Here is a 24,712-nt window from a genome sequence, read left to right as displayed (position 1 = left end):
AACCTTAATATTATTTTGAAAACACGCTGCACACTATCGGGGGAAAGGTGAGATATTACATGGAGATTTTTAATTCCTATTTTCTTTATGCTGATGCTGCATAAATTCAATTTCAGGAAAATGTCATAAGCAATGGCTGTATGACAAATACAAAAATGGATGTAGAAAAGAGAACACACATCCCTTATCGGTTCCTTTTGTTAAAAAACGTGTATGCAATTTAATTTCCTTCAACCCAACCCCGATCTGATTTTTTAAAAATTATTTAACTTTTTCAGCAATGTAGTTTTATAATGTAAAAAAAAAAAATGCTGCTGATTTTATTTGTATGATTATGTTCCATTATTTTGTATTGCTGCGTTTTAACAAATCTTACCATTTAAAATAAAATAGTTATAATTTATGCTATTTTATTTTATTATTTTGGACTGACCTTTCCACAAGTCTACTTATTATGGCTCACTAGTGTGATTATGTGTGTGAATGTTGTGTTTGCCCCTACCATTTTCCATATGCTCTGCCTCACCAACACTGCCATCCGGCGTAGTCCTTTCGTAGTTGTCCTCTGGGAGTGGAAGGGCACCCAGTCTTGGCCCTGATGAACTCTTACTGCTTGGTGTTTCTGACTCCTCCAGACCGCTGTCATAGCAACTCTGCAATGACCCTTGATGTGGGTCCTGAGGCTGACTCACAACAGAAAACGTCACTCTACGAAATGGCTGCAAGAGAAAAGATTCTGAATGTCACTGAAAAGTTAGATCTTTGAACAAGTGATTCTCAAAACATGACTTAAAACATACTAATACTAATATCTTAATGTTGACTAATTGAACATAAAACTTTGAAATTTTGTCTAATTTAAAATAAACAATGTGTAGTCTTTGAGGTGGCATGAGGATTGCTATGGATTTTTCATCTACATTAATGTAGGCTGACCCTAGACAAGTTTTTAAAAACCCCTATATCAGGTAAGAGAGAAACTATACAAGATTTACAAGATAAATGCTCAATTTTGAATTATGCTGTGACTGCTGGTAACACAAACACACACATAGACCATTTTAAAATCAATGTCCGTAGTTTTAGAAGCCAATCAATGTAAGACAGATACTAGAAACATAATGTACAGTCTTTCCTAGTTCTTTTGCCATAAAATTTAATGCCTGCAGATTGGGTGTGCTGCTAACTGACTTTATAAAGTCTTTAAAGTACCACTGGCACAGCTGAAACCAGATGCTTCCACTGGGACCATTCAAATGTTGATTATTATGGATTTGTGTTCATTCAAAATGTCAAATATTATAGAAGAAATAACTGTTGCTATAAAAGTTTACATACTGGACTCAGACACTCAAGATTATTTCAAGAAGTGGGTGCATTTTACCCTCAACGTTTAGAAGACACTAAATGTAGACTGGAAATTAGGAGGGGAAAAAAAGCTAGGTATCTACCTCCCATTGAAACATGCTGCACATTTCAATTGATTTTAATGCCAGTTAATAGGTATTAGGTTTTTTAAGTATTGCATCAGAAGTAACAAACAATAATAGTACATTTAATTTACTATTAATAGAATGCATTTCTATGTTGCAATAAAAGCTATTATACTAGAAAATTAGACCATATTTTAATCTCTAATCTGCACAAGGCAATTTTGTTTGTGTGTGTGTCACCTTCCACTCATATTGCCATTACCACTTGGCTCTACAAAGTACTGTGCAAACATTAATGTAAACAAAAACTGCGATCCTGAAAAGTGATGAATGAGTTTAAAGGTGGATCTTTTTGCTTTACTGGGGCATGTTTTGAAGGTGTAAAGCAATCTGTTAAGTGTTAATGTTAAATCTAGGTAGGATTATGCATATAAAGTACTAAGCAGGTACTCTTGTAAACCAGTAAATCATGGCAGACTATAAACGTGATTTTTGTGTTAATATTAGAAAAATTGAGATTGACAGTATGTTCGTGGTAAATCTTAAAACTTTTAAAGTTTGCTGATATTAATTGATATTGAGTGTCAGTCTGTAAGTTTTACTCGTGACTCTAAAGTATGTCCATGATGAGGAGCAGAAATAAAGGTGAAAAAAGGGGCAAATAAACTACAAAGTGGAGATCCAAAGCTCTGAAAGTGGGAGGAGAGGACAGACAGCAAGAGAGAGGGTTAGTGCTCTTGTATAGGAACCTTCGCACTATTTAATGTCAGATTCTTTTTCTTGGGGAGCCTTGGCAAGGTGGATTTTGATGGTTGTATCCCTTTCTACATGACCCAAAGCTCTTTCTCCTTAAAGGGAGCATTCTTCAGCAAATCAGCAGGCTGAACCTCATAGGAATTTTAAATCCCTTTCCAGGGGTGTTAAAGCAGTAGGGAAGAATAAGGTCACTAATATTCTGCACTGTAAAATATTTAGATCATATGTATTCCATTTCATATGTTAGATTACATAGTGCGTCATTTGCTATTAACAGTTTGCTCACGTATATCTTGTATTTAAATAATGGTTTAGTGCTTAATTCATATAATTTTATGTCTATACAGCTAGCTATCATGTTATCTTTAATACTGTAGACAGCCACTTCAACTCACTGTATTTTCTCAGTCCATTGGACTTTAAAGAATTTTAAATGGATGCCAAACATGGATATATCTATTTTTTCTCTACCATGACTTTTTCAGATAATTTAAGAATACTCTCAAGTACAACTGTGATCCTATACAGATTTACTTTACAAGGATAAGTAAATCAACGAAATATCACTATTCTCATTACATTGACAGAACTCAGAGGATATTCCCATCATTTGCTATATTCATTTCTTCATATTGTGACCATGTAAGGTGACTGGTCACCTTACTTGAGTACACTGGAGATGAGATATTTTTGTTTTGTTAAATATGGGCATATTATTTCCTAGGAATATTAAAGCTCCTATTACATTTCAAATGGATCATTTAGGCTTTGTCTACACTGCAGTGTTTTTATGCAAGAAGATTTTGCAGAAGAGATCTTCCGCAAAAACTTCTTGTGCAAAAATGCATCCACACCTCAAAAGCACATCGCAAAAGCAATGCGCTTTTTCACAAGAGAGCATCCACACACCATGGACGCTCTTGCGCAAGAAAACTCTGATTGCTATTAACAGAATGGCCATCAGAGCACCTGAGCATTTTCTGATAGGCTCTTTTTGTGCAAGAATCCCCTGCAGAGCATCTACACATGCCTTTTCGCGCAAGAGCTGTAGCGCAAAAAGGAGTTATTCCTCGTGGGGAGAGGAATAACTTTATCAACAAAAGCCCTCTGTTCTGTCAATTTACTGTATTTTTTTGCGCAAAAACGCGCATGAGGTATAGACGCTCTGCCAGTTTTGGGCAAAACCAACAATTTTTGTGCAAAAACCTTTTAGTATAGACATAGCCATAGTGTGGTTCACTGAACAACTTGATTGTAATAAAATGGTGTGGGAGGGAAAAGTATGTGCCAATTATAGATGCTGTCAGAACAAGAAACTTAAAATATGGAACATATTTATAATAAATCTGTTTACCTACATAAGCTTAATATACATCTGGCAAATTCCTTATAGTTCTAAAGGAAAATGAAAAGCAAAAAGAGTGTCAACAAAAAAAAAACCCCAATGCTCTCAGCTAAGCAATTAAAACACCAAGTATTTTTTAAAAATCAGATTAAAATATTATGTGTAAGTAAAAGCTGCCAATGCACCATGAGCTATAAAACATGACTTCCTTTGAATATACAGTATTATGCTAACAGGAATAAATCATGCCCCTTCCCTGCTGCAACAAATGGACCCTGTGCCACAGAAGTTGTGCCTGATGTGTATGTGCTACACACACTCTTTGAAGCACCAAGTTCTGTTCCAGGTTTGCTCTGTGCATGTGAACGAGTGGACAACTGTAAGGCTCCGGCAGAGAAACTACTGTCTCTGTATAGAGTAAGGGATGAAGCATGTAAAGCCCTGTACAAATCATTAAAGAGTAGCCTCTATAGTTGCTCTAAGGCCTAGGAGAAGGATTTGTTCCCACCTACTATCAGTTCATCGTCTCAATGCCCAGCATCACTTCTCAGGGCATGTCTACACTGCAGGCTTCTTTTGGAATAAGCTTTTCCAGAAGATATCTTACGGAAAAGCTTGTCTCAAAATAGAGTGCCCACACTACAGTCCACAAGCCTCAAAATTAGTCCAAAGCAGGTTCCCCGAATGTGGACATGCCACCTCGACTTCAATTGCATCCACACTGCAACCGCATTCTTCCGAAAGAAAATCGAAAGAACAGAGGGGTTTTTCTGACATTAGTAATCCTCATTATATGAGGAAGAAGCCGTTTTCTGAAAGTGCTCTTTTGGAAAAAGGCATGTGTGTGAAGCAAACGGGGAGGGGGAGAAAGAGGGAGTTCTTTCGAAAGAAGATGAAAGAGGAAAAAGCACAGGTGCCCTCCATCCATAGTAATCACATTCCATCCATAGTAATCACAGCTTAAATGCCAGATAGAGTCCATTCAGTGTGAATGTAATACTTTGAAAAAGCAGATTGCTTTTTCAATGTCTTTTGCAGTGAGGAGGCTCTCTTTTGGAAGAAGTTTTTCCGGAAAATCTTTTCCTGAAAAGCTTCTTTCAAAAGAAGCCTGCAGTCTAGACATAGCCCCAGAGTCCCAGGAGGCACTGGGGAGGAATAACTTTAGACTGGCCTTAGTGAAGGGCTATTTTGACATAGTAGCAGTGGAGTGTCTACACACACCCTCTTCCAAAAAAGCTTTTTTGGGAAAAGGGCTTATTCCTCGTGGAATGAGGTTTACCGCTGAAGGAAAAAGATGTCTGTTATTTGGATTTTCTGTCAAAATAACTCAATTGTAGTGTGAATGCTAGTATTGTTTTTCCAGAATAATGGCCGTTTAGATGCATCCTCAGGTAGGGTCCTAGGGTCAAGTTTGGGACTCAATGAACTGGCCTCCTAATAATACTCCGAAACCTGCATACAGTGGCATTCCATTTATAATCAATGAAAATGAAAGACTTAAATTTGTCAATGCTTTTTAGTGCACAAATCACAAATCTAATAATAGTAAGCCTGTGCCTATGCTGAGATTGCTTTATGGCAGGAAGAGCATCTTAGTTATGATTGCACTGCTGTTATTTTTAAATAACTCCTCTCATTTCTAGCCTTCAAGCAGGGTTGAAACACTGAACTGAAAAGTCACTCGGCGCTCACATATTTTGTAAATTATACTTCTTAACTTTTCTCCTTCCCCCTTGAGCTTGTTTTTATATTCAGGTTTATAATGCCAACATTACACTTATGCATGTGAAGTATTATATTTAAAGAGGATGGCAGGAGCAGCTGAGCAATGCAGTGGAGAGCAGCTGAACCAGTGTTGCACATTACATTTCTTTTGTGTTGCCACTTTCATTCTGCCTTCAGAGGACTGCTGCAAAACAGCAGCTTTTTAGAGTAGAATATGTATAACCTCTACAAGGTAACTTGGGATGAGTGCAATCTCCACAGAGACACATTGAATAAGCTTCCACGGTTGTAGGTGGAGAGAAGAAGCGTTCCAAATTCCAGTTCTGGTCAAGAGTGGCGATATGTGACACAATACAATACTAAAGGTACAGAATAGCTGTGAGCAATTTGGTCTGATCAGTGACTCCAAAGCCCTGCAATCTGAGTCACAGATCACTACGTTGACCTTATATTGACTAAATCTACCAGTTCATAGAGAAAACTTACCAGAGCAAGATTAATGAGAAATGTATTTTCCCTACCCAACTCCCCTAATGAAGAAAAAGGCTATAGTTTAGTATCTGCTGAAATAAGTGACAAAACTCTCATGTTCACTACAGGAAACAGGATAGTATCCATAGAAAAAAAGAAGATAGTTCCTTATCTTTCCTGCAGCAGTGTGGCCAAGGTTCAATGTGTCTGTCCCCATCAGTCCCTCAGCCCCACCCTTAACCTCATGATATTTTGGTCAAATATGCTAAAAAGGTGAATGCCTGAAACAATAATACATAGTCATCTAACCCTTCTCCCCCCTCCTCCCACCCTCCACAAAGTGACATTTAAGACAGGAGAGGAAGAAGCTTTGTTTTTAGTCAAAACAGTAAACACCTTAAAATATATACATGTATCAGTTTTTGGAAAGAAGAATGCATTCTGCTTCCTAGCTGAGATAATATATAAATATGCTTGTCTTATGGTTACATCCTGCCTTGAAAAATGTGTATTGTAACATGCCAGAGTGAAAGCATCCTATAATGTGAGATATCAGATAAATAATGATAATTCATACTAACTCATATTCACTCCCATAATAAACAGTGAAACATATAAAGACAACACCCTAACAAGGACAGAAAAGACATACAAATACATATACAGGTAGAGAAAACTGAAAATGTGGAGAAAACTCCAGATGATGTAAATTTAATTGATTGCCATGGAGCTTTGCTGATTTGTACCAGCTGAGAAACCAGGCCTCTATTTTACGATGATTAGTATATGGAGATGTAAGGATAGTTTGTGATGTACTGTAAAAAACCTTGTATCTGGACTAGGGTTCAAGGAGTGATGGGAGCAGGCATTAGCTAAATTCCAAATGACTGCACAGCTGTTTTATTAATCTCCTTAGATGTCTTCTCAGCACATTACTTAGACTGTTAATTCTTTAGGACAGGACTCATCTTTTGGTTCCATTTTTGGGGTCCTGGTCTATGTTTGGGGATCCCAGGTGCTACCACAATACAAATACAAAGTAATACATTTGGGCACTATGCAGTCTTGCTTATTTTGCATTGAAAAAAATATTTCTGTATTCACACTTAGATGTTGTTGTGCAAAATAGATATAATCTGTCAAAGTAGTAGTTATCTGCAAGAGATACCAGCTGATCAGATCAGAGTACATCTGCACTGCAGGTGGGAGTGTGCTTCCCAGCATGGATAAACAGACATATCCTAGCTTAGCTGTAGCTAGCACTCTAAAAAGGGTAGTGTAGTCAGGCATAGCACAGGCAGCAGCTAAGTCTAATGCATGAGTACAACCTTGCCCAGATGCCTATGGTACTACCCCTCATCCAGTTAGCCTTGCAGAATCTGGCCTTAAAATGCAAAGGCCATGCCCCTTATCCAGGTTCCACCATGGAACCACTCATCAGCAGGTCTGACCATCAATATTTGGAAAGTGTAAATAAGATTATGGTAAATCAAGAATGTGGTGCAAAATATGAGCTTTGGGTTTTTGTCTGACACCTCCAACCTCCATGCTCCACACACTTTTTCTGTTTGCCACTAGGCAGAAATGACTTAAACACCAGTTTGAGCAACTTCTTCCACATTGGGCATTCAATCCCAGTGTTTGCATAGTCACCCACTCCTAGAGGTTTTGTTTTAAAACATGGAGGCCTACTCATGGATATGACAAATCAGTACCTCATGGATATGAAATACTACCTAGGATGATTTTGCACCATCACTTTCAAGAATGATATGAAAGTTAATTGCACTTTCAAGAATGATGTGAAAATTAATTGGCATTTTGCAGCATTTATTATACTTCTAAAGACAATGTAGACATTAGAATTTTGATCTCTTTATTGCATGACTTCTAAGAGTCAGATTATCTAAGTAAAATAAATTTTCTGGATTTCAAATAACCCAATTGTTCCTAAAAAAGAAAACCCCAAAGAAACCCCTTCTAACATGTTAGCCTTTTGGTTTTGAGACTTGTGCAGTGATGCATTTAATGAGGTGCGAGGCACTCTCCATCTAGAAGATGTGAACAGATGTCAGGAATTTGAGACCTCTTTTCCTTTCCTATATTGTTAAAGAAATAAAGTTCCCTGTTAGGACCCTTCCAACAGAGAGAAGATCCTTGGGGAGATAAAAAAGGAATGTGGAATTGGAAAGGTTGAAAGCCCTGAGCTTGGTTACTACTTTTTATTCTCTACATTTAAAGATGTGATAGAACATTTTTGAATTATTAAAAATTAACATTTTAAAACACATTCAGATTTTAATGTTGCCATTTTTCTCTAGTGCTAGTCTAAGCAGGAATTATCTGAGACAAAATTAACATGCATAATATTCAGTTCAGTACAGCCCATTTAGTCCATTCCACTGACTTTAAATGAGTATGATATAATTCCAGCAAAATCTTTTCCCTAAGAATGATGTGAAAGTTAATTGGCATTTTGCAGCATTTATTATACTTCTAAAGACAATGCAGACATTACAATTTTGATCTCTTTATTGCATGACTTCTAAGAGTCGGATCATCTAAGTAAAATAAATGTTCTATATGTCTTGCTTCTTGGAGTAAGATAAGGACTTGTACTTTTTTGTTAAAAAGAAAAAGACGCTGATGACAAAATGTTTTTTAGTGGAACAATTAAGAGGCACTGCTTTGATTAACTCAATACATATGAAAATAGAAAATTTGGGACATACACATGCTATTGACTGTTGACTGTGGTGCTTTCAATGATCAACAAAATGACAAGCACCGTATAACCGGATACCTACGTTACTGGAACAGGATACTATTAAGCCTAAGAAAACCCAAGTATTATATATTTATATACTTTGAAAAAACTTGTCATGAATTTGGGGGCACTTGGCATGAAGGTTGCTGATATAGTTCATCTCTGCGCAAAACAGAAAACTGCAGTGTTTCTATTAAAAAAAGAAACATTAAGAAGGACTGGAAATTACTAGGAATGCATTTTGACTTACATACATTATGACCCTTTCATATGACATATTTTATTAATGAAAATTCACTTTACACATTCCTTAAATGCTGATCAACAATATCAACTTATAAGCTCTCAGACGTCAACATATGATGAAAGAATGGTTATTTTTCCTAAGCCAGTAGTGGTGGTCCCTTGAGATGTTGCAGTCTGTGTGGAACCCACTACAGGTACACATGTGCCTCATGTATGCAAGATCAGGTATTTTGTCCTCATGCTTTCGTGCACAGAGTGGCTCCAACGCACTCTCAGTTTCCTCATAAATTGAAATCTGAGGGCTCTTTAAAGTATATCATGGGGTCCACATTGACTACAACACCTCAAATAATCACAGCTACTATTGGATAAATAAATGTTCTTACACTAAAAGAAGAATGTCAATGTGGATTCCACTGTACATTACTAGTAAGCAGTATCCCCTCAGGATGGTGGGAGTGAGAAATTGTAGCTGCATCAATGAAGAGTGATTGTACTACTACTCTCCTGATCAGGCAGGTAAGTCTAAAACACAGTGTTTGACCAAGGTCAATGAGTTACTCTACATGGCCACTGTGCAGATTTCTGGTATATAGTTTTCTTTGATTTGACTATAAGCATTTGACTCCATCAACCATGAGGCCCTCTAGAAGATCCTGTGATACACTAGCTGTCCACAAAAAATCATTATTATACATCTCTTACTCGACAATCTATAGGCCATGATACTCGACAATGGAAATGCATATGAACCAATTGACGCAAGGACTGGAGTCAAACAAGGATGTGTGATAGCACCTCACCATATAATATTTTTCTGGCAGCCATGTTCCAGGTTATTGGAGATGACTTCCCAGGTAGAGTCGAAATAACCCACAAGATGGTTGCTAGCTTCTTCAATCTGGGTCACTTCAGAGCCAAGACCAAGACCACAACAATGTCAGGGATAGAATTTCAGTATTCTGACTATGCCGAGGTTAGTGCCATCTTGGAAGATGGTCTCTAAGCAATCATCAACGTTTTTGTTGCGGCCTACTGCAGGTTAGGACTAACTCTTAATAGACAAAAGATCAAGGTTCTCTTTCAGACAACACCCACTATATCATTTTCCAAACCAACCATCACGGTGGACGACCAAGTGCTGGAGAATATCAACAGCTTCCCCTGTCTTGGAAACTATCCGTCAAGCCATGCTGATATTCATGATGACATCCACCATCAAATGTCCAGTTCAGTTTGTGGACATTGATGGTGGCAGTGTCAAGATGTCATAGAGTTTGAGTGATTTCTCTTGTATGATCATTGTTTGGATATTTAGAATCTTTGTTTTGCTATGGATGTTTACAGAGATGAGTTTTCGATGACCGTGACATCAAGATGCAGGTGAAGATCAACGTCTACTATGCTGAAGACATCCCAATGTTACTATCTGGAGCTGAAGCCTGGACTCCCTATAGACGTCGTATTAAGCTCTGGAAAAATTCCACTAAAGGTACCCGAGGAGAATATTGAGTGGCAGGATTGATGGACAAATGTGAGTGTCCTCGCAGAGGCTGAATCCTGCATCATCAAGGCAATAATCATGCACAGGCAGTTATGATGGTCTGGTCACATGATCAGGATGCCTGACTAACCTTTGCCTAAACAGATTTTCTATGCTCAGCTGAGGACTGAGACAAGGTCTCATAGTAGGCAAAGTGTTACAGAAACATCCTTAAAAACACATTGGTAAAGTGCAACATTGACAATGAAACCTGGGAGAGGCTATGTTGGTTAGCAGATCCTGGACTGCTTTGAAGTCATCAAATGCTGTGCCAGGGCTAGTGTCACCATTTCATTAGGTAACAATGATGACTCCTTCAGTGGAGAATGATCATGCTGTCATTCCATACAGTTTTGGGGCACTGACCAACAGCTCAGGAATTGGTGGTCTGGGTAGTGACACTCCTGTAGAGCTCCAATTTCCTCTTGTTCTTCAATGTAAAGGAGGGGGATCTTCTGACCGACACTAGAAATGATGGTTTCCAAGAGTCACTGTAGGCAGGTGGTTGTGGCTGGTCAGACCAATGCTATTCCTGCATCCTTTGTAATGATACCATACAAGTGGGATCTCTAATACTGCCTCTAGAATCATGCTCAGATGGTAACAGTGAGATGTCTTTGTTTGATAATGGGAAGAAGCAGTGCAAAAGACAATGGAGAAGGACAAGTAAAGAGGTATAGTATTTCCAAATGGCATTGCCAAGGAATGATGTCTTGATGTGATTTCCAAGTCTAGGGTTGCACCGGTAGAGATTGTGTTCCTGGAGAGGATCTTAATGCTTCAGTGAGATCATAATGTGGTCCTGTAATCAGCACCATAGTCAGTGAAGATGCCTTCATTGCTGTGAATGCTGGTGGTGTCTATTTACCTAGCAGCACTCTTCTAGCAAAGGACTTAGGCTCCTTATCCCTGGAGTACAGTTTTTCTCTCTATGGCATAGTCCTTCTCTATGTTCAGAGCCATGTTTAACTTCCTCTCTGTCCTTCCTTTTAAACATAACTTTCTTTTAGGGCACAGTGCCAGCTCCAACTGTGGCAGCCACACAAACACATTGTTCAAGAAGAGCATTTATGCATCAACTGCAGCGGAGCAGATAGGGCTATTTATGACAAATACAGCTCATCACTTTATTTCACCTACTTTAAGAATGAGTCCTTGTTTCCATTTAGATCTACCTTAAGTTTGAAGTTTTAAAACAAAGCCATTTATGAATTATAGTGACTGGGGGAAAACATTGGACACTAGTTGAAAGAAGTCACTTTCAACACTATAAAAACTAAAACTTGTCCTAGATGGCAGCAGTGACATTTCTATTGCCAATTTTTATTACAATGCCTGTCAAGAGGACTTACATGTGCTTTAATGGGGAAAAAACATATAGGATTATATATATATATATATATATATATATATATATATATATATTTAACTCTGGAGTTGCTCCTGATACATTCATAATAAGTTTGCACAGGCAAATTAGTACAAGAGATTTCTAAATCTCTGGTGAACATGGCAATACATCATTAAGGGTTTTTTTTTATGTTAACTGTATCCATTTTCAATGCCCAGTTGACTGCTATCATTGTGAACCAACATAGACTTCATAGAATACTAGGACTGGAAGGGACCTCGAGAGGTCATTGAGTCCAGAGTCCTTCCCCCATGGCAGGACCAAATACTGTCCGGACCATTCCTGATAGACATTTATCTAACCTACTCTTAAATATCTCTAGAGATGGAGATTCCACAACCTCCCTGGGAAATTTATTCCAGTGTTTGACTACCCTGACAGGGTATGTCTACACTACCCCCCTAGTTCGAACTAGGGGGGGGTAATGTAGTCATACGGAGTTGCAAATGAAGCCCGGGACTTGAATTTCCCAGGCTTCATTTGCATAAAGCCGGCCGACGCCATTTTTAAATGCCGGCTAGTTCGGACCCCGTGCCACGCGGCTACACGCGGCACGGACTAGCTAGTTCGGATTAGGCTTCCTAATCCGAACTAGCTGTACACCTCGTTCCACTTCCTAATCTGAACTAGCTAGTCCGTGCCGCGTGTAGCCGCGCGGCACGGGGTCCGAACTTGCCAGCATTTAAAAATGGCGCCGGCCGGCTTTATGCAAATGAAGCCCGGGAAATTCAAATCCCGGGCTTCATTTGCCACTCCGTATGACTACATTACCCCCCCTAGTTCGAACTAGGGGGGTAGTGTAGACATACCCACAGATAGGAACTTTTTCCTAATGTCCAACCTAAACCTTCCTTGTTGCAGTTTAAGCCCATTGCTTCTTGTTCTATCCTCAGAGGCCAAGATAAACAAGTTTTCTCTCTTCTCCTCATGACACCCTTTTAAATACCTGAAAAGGCTTACTGGCCAGTAATTGCAAGGATCACCTTTAGAACTCTTTTTAAAGGTTAAACATGATAAAGCTGCTCCAGATGCAACTAAATCCACTGGTTGCTACTCAGAATCTCTTCCCTATTCAAAACAATTCTTGACACTATTGCGTCATAAAGGAGGTGCTAATGCTCCTCCTCACTCTCAGCCCACATACTGTGCTCACAGGACACTGATTGTATCTGCCTCACAGAACCCCTCACAACCCTCCTTCAGTTTGTTCACAAGGTAAATAATCAATTCTTTCCTGTTACTCCTTAGTCTCATGAACCATGCTTCTCCTTCCTCCCCCACTCCATCAGAGTAAAATTAATCTCAAGACAGAAGGCTTGCACAACACCCTGCTGCTTCCGCAATTTAAGCAATGGTCAGGACTTTTGTTGTGAACATCACCTGTCACCCTGATTTGACTGAAGTAAATTATTTCCTATCTGGCCAAGAAAATTAAATCACACAAACACTTTGGGTCTGGCCCACGAAAGCTCATCATCTAATAAACCATCTTGTTAGTCTTTAAAGTGCTACATTGTCCTGCATTTTGCTTCAACTTTTTTCCTTCTGAGGGATGTCAACCTTAATTTCAATTACCAGCACCTGGGATGTATATGCAGGTGGCTCAGACGGAAAGATAAAGCAACAGTAGCAGCTGCATCACATTTAAGTTTCACACATGCTTTCCATTATAAGAAAGAACAGTCCTCTAAAACTCCCATCATTTTTTTTCTCCCCAGTTTTCTTTCTATTTCAAAACTTGCTTGCACAAGGAGGTCTGCTAACTATTTTTTCCATCTGAATTGAAAACTGTTTTCTGGAAATTCACTTCTTCATTGTTCTTCTGTTCTATGAGTAGGATCAAGAATCTTTTATGTTTCTCGGCTTCCTCACTCGGTAGGTCTGCAACAAACTGCTTGAATATATAGATGGGTTTCAATCAGCAGTGCACACAGGGCACTTTTTTAAAGTTTTAATACAGTAAACCCAGTATGCTCGTTTTCTGATCACTACTGTATTTTTTTGGAAAGTACCAACTAATTGGTACCTCCTTATTATTTGTAGCAAAGAAAAACATTGTGTCTTCTGGTATCTCTACATTATTTATGGACTGTGTCCTTTCAGCCAGTTTCTTAGTCTCTACACAGCAATTATTATTAACTTTTTTTACTCCATTGTGATTCAAGTTCCTGGTCAGCTGTGCTTTTACTGTAATGGAACAGTGGATGAATGAGTCCATTCTATATTTAATCAGAGCTAGGTAATTCAGAGACTAATCACCCATTTCAGAATTTACTATTACAGACCCTATCTCTCACCTGCCACTGTTCACCAGGATTTGGGGGTGGAGAAATAGCTAGCTAGCAAAGAAAGAAAGAAATGGAAGAGACCGCAAGAGGTCATCAAATCCAGTTCCTTGCACTCACAGCAGGACCAAGCACCACAGATGTTTGTCTAACCTGCACTTAAATATCTCCAATGACAGAGACTCTACAACCACCCTAAGCAATTTATTCTGGTAATTAACCCATCCTGACAATTAGGAAGTTCTTCCTAATGTCCAACCTAAACCTCCCATGTAGATGGACACACACACACACACACCTTGAGACTGAATGTATTTGTATAAATAAGGAGTAATACTCATGTAAAGCTAGTGTAAGTCAGGGAATCAGGCTCGCCAATGAGGAGTCAAAGAGAGCAACTGACCCGGAGCCTGATGATACAATAGGGCCCAGGGCTTTCAGACAACACTATTGCTATTACAGCAGCAACTGAAGCCCTGGGCCCTTTAAATTATTGCCAGAGTGTCACACAACATGCTCCAGAGTCCTGGGCAGCACACTCTGGATGTCTCTAAGTGCTAGGGAGAGGCCATAACATGATCCAGGTGATGCTGAGGGCTAGCTGCCCCATTTCCAATCCCACCCAACTCTTCCATTCAACGAGCATGGAGCTGCTCCCCCCACCTTGCCCAGGGGGCTGGCTAGTGCCTGGAGGGAATTGTATCCATGTATAGCTATATCTAGACATATATAGATAATGTGGCTGGAGGAAATTAGTTGGGACTGATCTTGCTTTGGGTGTTATTTTGAATTATTCTTGCTTTGAGAATTAGTTGGACTAGATGACCTTCTGAGGTGTCTTCTGATAGCCTTGTAATTTTGCAGGTCATAAGTTATGAATGTATGTTATAGCATAAAGTTTGAATTAAACTTAAATACAAGATGTAGGTCTCAGACAGGCCAGGCAGCTTTGTTAACTTAGCTCCAGCTCTGTTTGATGTTAGCATATTCTGATGTTAAAGTGAAAGGATGGAATATTGGAATACATAGTGATGTATTAGGCAAAGCCTTGTAATAGATAGAAAGAAGTTTAATGTTGAAAGACTCTGTAACTTTGTTAAAGTGACTAGAAGTACCCTTTGTTCTATGCTGCAATTGTGTAAATGTGTTGTTTGTGTGAATGTTTTAGGGGAAATAAGTGTGAAGGCCACTGCATGCCCAGATGATCAGAGGAGGAACCGGAGACACAGGCTATGTCTACACTATGTGCCTGTGTCTAGACTGGCAAGTTTTTCCGCAAAATCATCTGCTTCTGCGAAAAAACTTGCCAGCTGTCTACACTGGCCGCTTGAATTTCCGGAAAAGCACTGACGATCTCATGTAAGATCGTCAGTGCTTTTCCGGAAATACTATGCTGCTCCCGTTCAGGCAAAAGTCTTTTTCGGAAAGACTTTTGCACAAAAGGGCCAGTGTAAACAGCACAGTACTGTTTTCCGCAAAAACGCCCCGATCGCGAAAATGGCGATTGGGGCTCTTTTGCGGAAAACCGCCTCTAGATTGGCCACGGATGCTTTTCCGCAAAAAGTGCTTTTGCAGAAAAGCATCCTGCCAATCTAGACGTGCTTTTCCGAAAATGCTTTTAACGGAAAACTTTTCTGTTAAAAGCATTTTTGGAAAATCATGCCAGTGTAGATGTAGCCTGTGGGATTTTCCGGGATACCAATCCACCACATCCAGGGAACACATCTGTTGTTCTGCTTTTTTTTTTTTGGAAGAGCATATGTGCTCTTTTCAAAGCCCTGCCTTTCTCCTCCCACGAGGAAGAAGGGCTTTTCTGAAAGAAGAGGCTTTTCCGAAATTTAGCCCAGTATGACAGGCAAAATTTCGGAAAAGCCTCTTCTAAAAAACTATCAGAAAAAGATACACAAATTGCGGAGCACAATTTGCATGCCTTTTTCTGATAGATTATTGTAGTCTAGACATCGCCCCTGAAGCACCAAATAAATATCAACTAAAGCACACTGAAGAGGAAGATTACTATGGCAGATTGATGAACCCTGAAGTTAGTGGCAAGTAACCCTTGATAGAGAACTGATAACTTTCACTGGAAGATGACACCCATGAGGGGTCGTCAGCACACCAATATCAGATGACCACTAGAACAAATTCCAGATAAACATATGTTGCAGAAAGACTGATTGTGATGTTGAGTGACTGATTAAAGCCTGACAAGGCAAAATGCATAGACTTGCATGGAAGGAAAATCCTATAAAGGATGGAGTGTCTTGTATTGTTCTTGGGGTTCCATCCTGCTATGACTACGGAGCATCAGTCCAGACTGACAAGAACCTGGCTCCTTTCTTGTACCCGACCTATCTGGCCAATAGGTTGGGCTCAGCAACAAACTGGTAACTATTCCATCAACAGGACGTGTGTGTGTGAATGCATCTGCTACTTCGTAATGTTATCAATAAATGTGGTGTGTTGCCATATTCCTCTGAAAAAGATCCCATGTGCTTCTTTTAAACATAACATTCTAAGCCTAGTTTTCTATGATTCTTTGAACTTCATTAAATAAAATCACTTCTCAATTTAACCCTGTAGACCAAACTAGTAGCTGGTCAACCCCAGGATTTGGGTTGTGAGAAGGAAGCGCTAAAGAGATTTTAGGCATCTTTGTTCACACTCCTCCAGATTCCTCAAGCACAATTGGGATGCATTGTGGGATCTCAGGAGTTAGCCCATTTCTCTTAAGTGTATCAGACTACACAAGAGCTCTAATTATTCCCTAACTTACACCAGTTTTACACCCATACTACTCCTTACTTACATATATACAGGAAGACCCAAGGCATGAAGCAGTCAAGAATCGGGCTATTAAAGTTTGCAGTGTCAGCACTACACTGATGCAGTGGCACTGCTTGACAGCACAGCAGCTCTTACTTTCCCTGATTTTCTGTAAGACCTAACAAGGAGGGGTAGGAAGTCAGGCTACCACAGTGATGCTGACACTGAAATTTGGTATCATTTAAATTCAGTGACAACAATAACCATCACCGTCACCATACTAAAATGATTATTGTTCACTTTCCTTTGTGTTTTACTTATCTTCATTATTTCCACTGCTGTTGGTATTTATCCAACCAAATACATTTGAAAATGCTGCTCTAAAGTTAGATGAAGCTATTAGGAGACCATCACTACTAGTCTCAAGGAATCAATCAATGTCAGATGCTAGTAAGATAAATATAATGACATTGATATGTGTATGGGACAGATCTGTCGAGGGGAAGAACAGTAACATCAACTAATCACGCAAATTCAAGGTGTTTCTTTAAGTATTGGTTTTTTGACAAAACATGCCATTATACTTTTCTTTGTACTCATTCTTAATTGCTAGCAGTTTGTTAAAAGACTAACAAACAAAATATTAATGAACAATTACTATTCTGTGTGAATGCAGTCAGCCCACACAACTTTTTATTTCCCCTTACAGTCACACATTTCTATCATTCTAAATTTCTATTGTAGTGTTTAATGTACAACTGGCAAATTAAACAGGAATTATTTTTCCATAAGAATGCTGTAACACCTTAAAGAAGTACTACAACAAAAAAAGAAAAAAAGACAAATACTTTGACAAGAAGACAGCACTTGTATATTAGTTAAAAGCATTAACAAATGAAAGTTGCATAACGGCTGAATAAAATGTCAATAAAGACTCTGTAAAACTCTATATCAGAAGGAATCTCAAGGTTTGTCTACACTGCCTGCAGTTCACACTCTGGTGGCTGAACTACTCCTAAGTGAATAAAAACAAAACTGATGCCATTTTCAGCAAAAATGAACAAATGTAATTGCATTTTAACTGTTTATGCTCATACTTCTTATAATGTATAATAAATGTCCTGTAGTCTATTTGGTAAAAAAAAAAAAAAAATCTCAGTAATACAGCAACTCACTGCAGCTACTGCTATATATATCTGTGCTCATCTAACCATGGCCAGTATTTTATAAGAATTACGATGTCTGAAGATTAGTGGAGAATACATTAGTGAGCTTTCACTTTGCTGAAATATTTCCAGTAGGGAATCCATACCTCCCACTCTGCAGCCATCCTAGACAGAAGGGTCTGTACCCATGTTATCTTCCCACAAAATCCTCCTTCTCCCCTGCCTCCCCTTCCTCTTTGTCCCATACAAGTTCCTAAGAATCACTTCTTTTTCCCATTACCTGATAAGCTTTTCCCTCAGCCTGGAGATTGTGTAGGCCCTTCTCTCACCTTCCTTCCTTCCTTCCTTCTCTGATTTCTTAGGCCTTACAGTGTTCTTTCCCCTCACTCCTGCAATCAATTACAGAGAGAGTAGGGGGCTTATTGCTGCCATTTGGCACCACAAGCACTTAACCACTAAGTATGTTCTTGGCTCATGACACCCCCTCAATTTTCTCAGTTTTGTAGTGAGATGTAGAGATTGGGGTGGAGCCAGCAGTAGAACTGGGCAACAGGGAGCATGCTGAGTGAACAAGAAGAGAATGTCAGCTGCCAGACTTGCCTAGAAATAGCCAGGAGGGTAGTCTCCAGTAGCAGACAGAAGGTAAGCATTTCTAAAAAGTTCTGACTGCTGGCCAGAAAAGCAAGACACCCATGAGGGAAGTTGGGGAGCAGGAAAAGAGACATAAAATAGATTTTAAGAAGGTCTGCCTCCAGCTCACGCAACTTTTTGTTTTGTGACAGCAGCAGAAAAAAGTAGAAGCAGAGGGCATATGAGACATTCTGTTACAGCAACTACAGTTATATGAGGAGCTATAGAAATGGTGGCTGAAATGATTGTGGGTTTTTTTGTCTATTCACAGAAATATATTGACTGTCTAATTGTTATTTCAGTTTCTCACCATTTGGACCACTACAAGATCCAGGCACCTGTAAAGTCCTCTTTTTCATGTCTAATGGGAAAGGAACATAAGTAGTAATCCATTGGCCTTTGTTCCCAACAGTTTTAATATCAATTTTATAATATTTTAATATTATGCACCTTTATGATAATATCTCTCCTTTTACTTTCCAGGTGAAATTGTACTAATGTTTTTGTGTCTGGAAGTGCAATTTTACTTATTCTAGTATTGTCTTCCATGCCTTGAATAGAATCCATTCCTCTTCTTTCTAATCGTCCTAATCATTTCCATTGCATTCATCTGACCTTTTTTATTTCTTTTTTAGATGAAGGGACTAAAATGTTGCATTCAGAGTAAAGGGAATGCACTAATTTATATAAATGGAACTACAATATTTTTCATGTTTGTCACTATATCCTTTTACACAGAGTCTAAAACTTTATTTTTTAATTTTCCTCAGTGATGTCTACAACATTATTCTTGAGAGGTTAAACTAGTTGAGAAAACATCAGTGCCTACAGGTTGCTTAAATTGTTCTTTTCAGTACTGATGACATTGAACTTGTATGAAACCACTGACTTGTCTAACCGGCAAAATGTGTCTAGGTCTTTTGGAGTTTCTATCACAAATAATGTAGCCTACATGTTCTTGTGGGATCTACTTCACTTTCATCCTTATCCACTGTATAATTTAATAACTATATTAAGCACTGAGTCTAGTAGTAATCCATTTACTGGTCTTGACTTCTTTCCATGATGACATTTGGCCATTTAGTTCTACTCTACTTACTTACCAGATTTTAATCCACAAAAGGACATTCTCCCTCACTGTGAGTTAAACAGTTCTTAGTAGCCTTTTCCAATTCTTCATAACAAAAATCCTTTAAAGTCTATGGCTTTGTGATTCCCCCTACACTGTGTGAAAAGGAAGTCTGCTTCCTTCTTCCACCAGGGAATAGCTAATAATTTTGTTCTCTTCCATTTGGCCAGCAGAATATTTTTTCCTGTGTTTTTAATTATTAACTTTTATATAATGGAAAAGTAGGTAAGTTGAATTGAATCAAACAAGTAGCAGAGTTTCCCTGACCCAAAGACTCTGTAGCTTAAAAGCAGAATGGATACAAGTACGGCTAGTATAATAACAAGCAGTCAATATCCTCAATCATTATAGCTGAAAACCATCTAGATCAATAATGGTTATAAAATTTTTTTGGAAACACTGGGAGGAAGCTGGCATACACTAATAAGAAGGAATGTTACCGTGTAAAAATTGGTCAGAATGATGTTAAAACCACTAAGTATGTAGCGGACAAAAAATATAAGTAGAAAATGGATTTGAAATTAAAATTCCTGACCATGGCTCAAGGTGAGAACTGGAAAAAGAATCAGGTCTTAGAACAGTAACTCAAAATTAAGCCACATGATCTCCTAAGTGAAGGATTGTATCTCTCGTATCTTAAATGTAGTATAAACAAACACATGCATAAAAATATTCCAAACTATATTTCACCATTATACAGATAATATGAACTCATTAAAAATTCTGCTGAATCATCATGCTAAGTCACTCATTCCTCCTCCTCATCAAAACCAATTCTAGTAGTTAGTACTAAAAGCAGCCACAGATAGCTGTTAAAGAATGTTTTATGGGATATAGTGACTGTTTTGGGTGGTACAGTTTTTCACATCTGAGAAACAGAGAAGCAGATCCAGGTGCAGATAAGTAAGCTGTGAGCCATCCAGGAGGTACACAGCAGTTAGGTGTGGTCTAAGTGCTTAGTTCTGGATTCACTTTGTGAAGAGGAGCCCCAGATGTATTGGAACTGGCACATCTGGTTCAATGTTGCTGTGATCAAACACAGCTAAATCGTGGAGAGAAGGTGGTGCAGATGGAATGTTTTTGTTCTTTTGTGATCCCTGGCTGCCGGAGTAGACCTCAGGAGTCTTGTTGTAACTCTGAAGCTCTAAATAACTGAAAGACACACAGAGCTTCCCTTTAGAAGAGGGTGTGGGAATATAACAATTAACTTAATGCACTGAACAGAGCTACATCAGTTTACATGATCTGAGGATCTGGCATATGGTTCCTGGAGTTTTCATCTCATGACATAACCTTTAATTAAAGCTTAATTCCTGAAGACTCCAGGACAATCTTGGAGCAGGCACACCAATGGGAGGAGAGTGGGGGGGGGAGGGCAGGCAAAGCGGACAGTTGCTCGGGACCCGGTGATTCAAAGGCGCCTGGGGATCCCAGTCACCTCCACTGCTACTGCATCAGTAGTAGTAGTGGCCAGAGTCCCAGGTCCTTTAAATCTCTATTACAGCACCACGCCACATGCTCCTTCCAGCTCTGTGGCTGAGGAAGTGGGTATGCTGTGAAGGGCTGGCTGCCTGGTCCCCCCCTTTCCAACTGAGGGTACGTCTACACTACAGCGCTAGTTCGAACTAACTTAGTTCGAATTAGTTAATTCGAACTAAGCTAATTTGAACTAACGCGTCTAGAACTAAAAACTAGTTCGAATGAGCGTTTTGCTAATTCGAACTAGCAAGTCCACATTGAGTGGACTCTGAACAGGGCTTAAGGATGGCCGGAAGCAGTGCCGGCAGGGCATAAGAGGAGGACTTAGAGCATGGAGATGCTGTCTCAGGCTAGCCGAGGGCTGCGCTTAAAGGGTCCCGACCCCCACCCCGGACACACAGTTCTCAGGGGTGCCCCGCTTGCAAAGAAGCTCTGGCTTGGAGTGCCCGGAGTACCCACACTGGGCACATCACACCACTCGGACATCAGCACGGCTGCACTTGCCGCAGGCTGCCATCTGGGGAGAGGGGGCAATTGGGGGGCTGCAGGAGAGCTTCCACCCCCAGAAGCCCGCAGAGCCAGCCCAGTCCTCCCCATCGGGGGCTCGTACCCCATTCCTCCCTCACCTCCTTCCACTTACTCCTTCCCTAGCCCCCCTTCTTATTGATGTACAAAATAAAGATAACGTTTCTTCCAACATTGACTCTGTCTTTATTGAAAAAAACTGGGGGAGACTGGGAAAAGGAGGTGGGAGAGGGGAAGAGAAAGGCTGGGAGAAGGGAGGGCAACTAACATGATCAGGGGTTGGGAACAGGTCCCAGATGAAGAAAGGCTACAGAGACTGGGACTGTTCAGCATAGAAAAGAGGAGACGGAGGGGGGACAGGATAGAGGTCTCTAAAAGCAGGGGTTGGGTGGAGAGGGTGCATTCAGAAAAGTTCTTCCTGAGTTCCCATAAAGAAGGACTAGAGGACACCAAAGGAAAGGAATGGGTAGCAGGCTTGAAACTAGTAAGAGAAAGTTGTTGTTCTTGACAAAGCAAATAGTTAACCTGCGGAACTCCTTGCTGCAGGAGGCTGTGAAGGCTACAACTAGAACAGAGTTGAAAGGGAAGTGAGATCAAGTCATGGAGGTTGGGTCCATGGAGTGGTCTTAGCCAGGGGGTAGGAGTGGTGTCCCTGCCCAAAGTTTGTGGAAGGCTGGAGAGGGATGGCACGAGACAAATGGCTTGGTCACTGTCTTCGGTCCATCCCCTCCAGGGTCCCTAGGGTTGGCCGCTGTCGGCAGACAGGCTACTGGGCTAGATGGACCTTTGGTCTGACCCAGGACGGCCATTGTAAGCTCAGGGCTCAGGGTCGGGGGTCTCAGTGGACCCCCTTGATTTTCATGCACACCTGCTCCTGGGTGGCCAGGCTTGCAGCTCTCCTGCCCTAGCCGGCCACTTTCCTGTGCCTAGTGCGGAGATCATGGACGAGGTCCACGATGTCCGCACTAGCCCAGGAAGGTGCCCGCCTCTTGCGGTCCAGGGCAAGCTCCCGGGAGCCGCCAGCCTGGTCCCGGCAAGAGGGGGTGGGCTGGGGGGCATCGGGTGGGTGGCTCTGTGCCGTGCCAGGTGCAGGGTCTGCTAGCTGGGTGCTGGCAGGCTTGCACCTGGCACGGGCACCATAGCCAGCCCGTGCCCCTTTAAGGGGTCCGGGGCCGGGAGGGGGGCATAGAGTTTCCCTGATGTTGGCCAGAGTGGCCACCAGGGAAACCTGGGGAGGGCTAGCCTCCCACTAGTTCGAACTAAAGGGCTACACAGCCCTTAGTTCGAACTAGCTAGTTCGAACTAGGCGTTAGTCCTCGTAAAATGAGGTTTACCTGGTTCGAACTAAGCGCTCCGATAGTTCGAATTAAGTTCGAACTAACGGAGCGCTAGTGTAGCGCCTAGGAAAGTTAGTTCGAACTAACTTTGTAGTGTAGACATACCCTGAGAGACCCTGCCCCTTCTAGGAGATGGAGCTGTCCCCCACACCTTGTCCATGGGTGGACTGGAAGTCTAATTCTGGCACACCATTATTCTGTCATATATCTATAGAAAATACACGGTTGCTTTGCGTAGTATTGTAGAACACCACCCAGTAGATAGAATGTGGCATACACTCAACAATACTTTTTTTCTATTTTGTGTAGCATTAGTTCACAGGACACATTTAGGCCTTGGTTTCGCAAAGGGATCCATCAATGCAAACCCCTATATCTGCACAAAGCCCCAAATCAATAGGTCTCTGGAGAGTGTAAGACTGCATGAGCTCTTTGCAGAATAGAACCTTAGCATTGGCTAAAGTGTAAATCAAATACTCAGACACATATTTCTGCCAAAAAGTTACCTGAAATATAGCTCATTTTTACTGGACCAAAAGAAAAGAAAAGAAAAGAAAAGAGATCTCCTCCCCCCAGCACCAAAATCCCCACAACAACAAAAACTTGCAATTAAATTGTTAAATGTGTTATCAAGGGCAAGAAGTAATGACCTATGAAGTACCTCATCGTCTCTGTAATGAAAAACATTCTTGCTGCTGAGATTAGATGAGATATTTTGAATACCCTTGCCGTTAGATCACAGTGTTCAATGTAAGGTGCATTAGATGAACGGGAAAAAAAATAAAACATCAATAAAGATTTGAATTATTGATATGTATATTGCAACAAAGCTGATCTGTTTGATCCTTGAGTCTTACTTTATGCTTGACTCCATTTTCTACACTGATGCTTTGTGTTTTGTTTTCAGTAATTATTCTTAATAAAAAGCAGGTAGTGTACATTGAGGCTCAGATTTGTTATGGTTTTAAACACTGCTGTTCTCCGTGTTGCAACACCTAACTGATTTAGGATCCTATATCCAATTTTTCAAAAGAGCTATAAGCACTTAAGAATCTAAATTTCAGCAATGGTTGTTAAGAATTAGAGTCCTAAATGCATAAATCCTATTTGAAAAATAGATCTAAATCAGTTATGCATTGTGCAATGTCTAAATATGTTTTAAAATCTGGGCATAAGTGTTTACAGAGTCTGTAGAGTAGGACATGTTGAATCAGGTATATAGATAGATAGATAGATAATTAAATTCCACTCTCTGGTGATTTCGCAATACCAAACAATTTCATGTAGGCTACTAAATAATCCTCAGATAGTAGTATTTTTTGCTATCAGTTTAGGATGGGAAACAAGAGACGAAAGGCTCAGTATGCTATTCTAATCTTCTGAATAATTTAGGCTTCCATGTTTGTTTACTTTTAATTATGAAAATGTTTCTCAAAGATTGAAAACCTGATTTGTTTTCATTTTCTTTTGAAACATTAGGTATGATGATAATCATGATAATTATGATCCTGAAAAACATGAATGAATATAAAAGTATGGCTTATATTTCTTTAGAATAGAATTTGTGAACATTTCCTTGAGAACTTGGAAGTATAGTTTTATTGGAAGAAATATATTTTAAGGAGACAATTAAAGGAGAAGATAACTGAAGCTGTAACTACAGGAAAAAATCATGAATTAGGTTCTGAGTCTAGACAC

The 24,712-nt window shown here is 39.9% G+C and overlaps 1 protein-coding gene across 5 annotated transcripts in view; it reads right to left on the bottom strand.

The window, feature by feature from the left end:
• The window catches only part of PCDH7 (protocadherin 7), a 397,754-nt gene that overhangs the window by 219,647 nt on the left and 153,395 nt on the right, over window positions 1–24,712 (bottom strand). For 3 of the 5 annotated variants that reach the window (XM_075930606.2, XM_075930609.2, XM_075930608.2), the window contains one exon: window positions 611–719. In XM_075930606.2, the coding sequence (XP_075786721.2) occupies window positions 611–719 (109 nt within the window). Of the gene's footprint in view, window positions 1–502; window positions 720–24,712 lie in introns of all 5 variants that reach the window. The other 2 variants (XM_075930603.2, XM_075930605.2) reach the window with 1 other exon arrangement.

This window comes from Pelodiscus sinensis, chromosome 4 (genome assembly GCF_052426305.1).
Source record: "Pelodiscus sinensis isolate ZL-2025 chromosome 4, ASM5242630v1, whole genome shotgun sequence".
Taxonomy (NCBI): Eukaryota; Metazoa; Chordata; order Testudines; family Trionychidae; genus Pelodiscus; species Pelodiscus sinensis.
This window is presented reverse-complemented; position numbering and strand designations above follow the sequence as displayed.